At 37.3% G+C, this 2,674-nt stretch overlaps 1 protein-coding gene across 1 annotated transcript; it reads left to right on the forward strand.

Annotated features, from left to right (window-relative positions):
- Window positions 1–1,654: 1,654 nt before the first annotated feature.
- LOC113074126 (serine/threonine-protein kinase pim-2-like) lies at window positions 1,655–2,441 on the forward strand. Its single transcript, XM_026246856.1, has 4 exons — window positions 1,655–1,686; window positions 1,791–1,967; window positions 2,080–2,168; window positions 2,310–2,441. The coding sequence occupies exons 1-4, from the start codon at window positions 1,656–1,658 to the stop codon at window positions 2,319–2,321; spliced, it is 309 nt and encodes a 102-aa protein (XP_026102641.1). The 5' UTR covers window position 1,655; the 3' UTR covers window positions 2,322–2,441.
- Window positions 2,442–2,674: the final 233 nt, after the last annotated feature.

Below are 2,674 nucleotides of genomic sequence, written 5' to 3' on the forward strand. Positions count from 1 at the left end.
CTATTTAAAGGCGTGAAAATCGCTTATTTGTAGATTGAAGTTTAGGAGTAGGACTATCCCATTATTATCGAGTCTCAAACGCTTTTATAATGGGAAATTCAAGTTTACGACCACAAACAGCGATTGATAAGGAGTCTGGGCACGAGCCCTGTGTGTTACTCAAATACACCTCCAACACGGCGGAGAACCATCAGACTCATCCGCACGATGAGGTTCCTGTTGGGGCTTCTGCCGCTGAGATTGATGTAGGGAGAGAGGCGAAAAAAGAGGAAGAAGAGTTTCTGGAAGTGGCCCGCTCTCCGCTTGTTTCGCCGAGGGAAATGCAAAATACGACCTGGCCCAGGCTGAGAAGAACTACCGGGAACCGGGATCATGTGGGAGATTTACCGATGGTACAATCAGATAAAGATGTTCGGATGAAGTATTGTTCAATTAATGTTTGATTATAAAAATAAAAAAAATCGTCAAAAACACTGTTACAACAATGCTGTCATTAGAGTAACAGTTTAAATATCATATATGAAAATGTAAAATATTTTGACCAAGAGCATGTGATAATAACTTTATAAGGTGTCATTACCAAACCTGTCAATATGTTAGAATTTTAACAAATCCATTTACGTTGATTATTAAAAAAGTTTCATTAACATATGAAGTAAAAAAAACTTAAATCTTAAACCTAAATCAAGGACCACCCAAATTTTTATGCTCATTTATTTGATTTTATTCATATAATTGCTCCAGCTTCCGAAGTCTGGCCTGCTGCTGAGGAACAGCTGGAGCAGGATGTGCTGGAACCGGGTAAGAAGAATGAACCTATGAGAATTGCAAAATGTTGTTGTAAATTATATAATAATATAATAATTAAATAAAATAGTATTTTATATTACATAAAATTGTTTCTTTTAATAGATGACATTCGTAGGGCGTATAAAATCGGTGAGAAGCTGGGTCAAGGACGATTTTGGCTTGTGTGCCAGGGGAGTCGCTGCAAGGATGGACTTGAGGTCTTCTTATTTATTTATTTTTTACTTTTAAAACATTGCTTTTCTGTATCAGGACTCATGGCTGGAGTGATATGGCCTCTGTGCACATGCTTATTGTTACATTTTGTTTTGTTGATCAGGTGGCTGTGAAGTTTCAGTGAAGGGACCGAATATGCCATATATCAGAGTGGTGGGTAATTATAATAAATTCATGGTAATCACAGATTACAAATGAGTTTTGATCCAGACAAACTGTTTTGAATTTTTGGACTGTAAGTTATTATTTGGAAGCCATCTCAGTGTCATTTTCTTTCTTTTAGCCTGGTCATCCTGGAAAGCCTCCCGATGGAAATTGGCCTGATGCTCATGGCCAATACTGGCCCCAACGTTCCTCAAGTCATTAAACTGCTGGACTGGCAGGACGACACAGACCATTACATCATGGTCATGGAGCGGCTTCACCTTGCATGGACCTGTCTAGCTTCATCAAAGCTCCACGGAGGAAGCCTCGATGAAGCAATGGCACGACAAGTCATTGCACAGGTGATTGATGCTGCTATCGTTTGCAGCAAGCGCGGTGTCTTCCATCGGGACATCAAACTGGAGAACCTGCTGCTGAAACCGGGACAACCATGGAAGTTAAATTGATGACTTCAAGTGGCTGCGCTTATGAAGAAATTTGCCTACGAATTCTTTTGTGGTGTGTGTTTGAACATCTTGTGTAATCAACTCTGCCAAGCATCTGTATATAGTCAACATGTTGTGAAAGTGCATTAAATAACAGACAACATCTCTTTCCTCCAGGCACAAGAGCATACTGTCCACCAGAGGTCAATGTGAAGGGCAGGTACCATGCAAAACCGATGACGGTGTGGTCATTGGGTGTCCTACTGTTTAAAATGGTGTGCGGATATTATCCCACAGACCTCGACCTGCACTTGATCAGTGAGAAAAACTGGACCAGACCTGAGCTGTCAAGAGGTGAGATTTTCATCAAAGAACAAAGGAGGACAATTTGTGTTCTAAATCACACAAAAGTATTTTAGAAAGTAATCAATAAATAATCAAACGTCTCTCTCATCTTTTTGCACAGAATGCTGCCAGATGATTTGCGCTTGTCTGGAGCCTGAGCCACAGCAGAGACTCAATCTGGAGAAGATGCGTCTCCATGACTGGTTTAAGGTACTGAGCCTAAGATTAGCTTTTTTGTTTTTTGTTTGTTTTTCATTTTTGGTTTTATCATAGAGTCACCATAAACAAAACAATGAAAAAAAAAAACATAATGTGTTTAGACAAATAATGCTGATTTATCATTTGTTTCAGGTCCTGGAGTAAGACCACAAGAACATCAGAAGACAACTCCTGTCACAACCTTATTGACAATTTTACAACAAATCATTATTTTTATATGTGCACAATAAGAAAATCTATTAGAAATTATATTCAATAAGAAAAAAAAATCTATAAAAAATTAAGACTATTGTAAGAAATTTCATAAGAAATGTAATGTTATAGAAATGTAAGCTATTTGTTTGCATGTTATTTAAAGATTGTAAGAAAATTTATAAAATATAATAAATATTGTAAAAATTTCTATAAAAGTTTAAGGAGTTTTAGGAGAAAATGTATTTATAATAAATTTATATTGCACTGTTCGTTTGTGGCTCCTGTAAAAGTCATTTCTATCT

Source organism: Carassius auratus, unplaced genomic scaffold, assembly GCF_003368295.1.
Source record: "Carassius auratus strain Wakin unplaced genomic scaffold, ASM336829v1 scaf_tig00013757, whole genome shotgun sequence".
Taxonomy (NCBI): domain Eukaryota; kingdom Metazoa; phylum Chordata; class Actinopteri; order Cypriniformes; family Cyprinidae; genus Carassius; species Carassius auratus.

Bases quoted from the DNA above. Each gene is read 5' to 3' on its own strand.
- LOC113074126 (XM_026246856.1), top strand. From the start codon at position 1,656: ATGAAGAAATTTGCCTACGAATTCTTTTGTG. The intron at 1,687-1,790 runs GTGTGTGTTTGA...TCTTTCCTCCAG, and splicing joins TGCCTACGAATTCTTTTGTG to GCACAAGAGCATACTGTCCA. The intron at 1,968-2,079 runs GTGAGATTTTCA...CTTTTTGCACAG, and splicing joins CAGACCTGAGCTGTCAAGAG to AATGCTGCCAGATGATTTGC.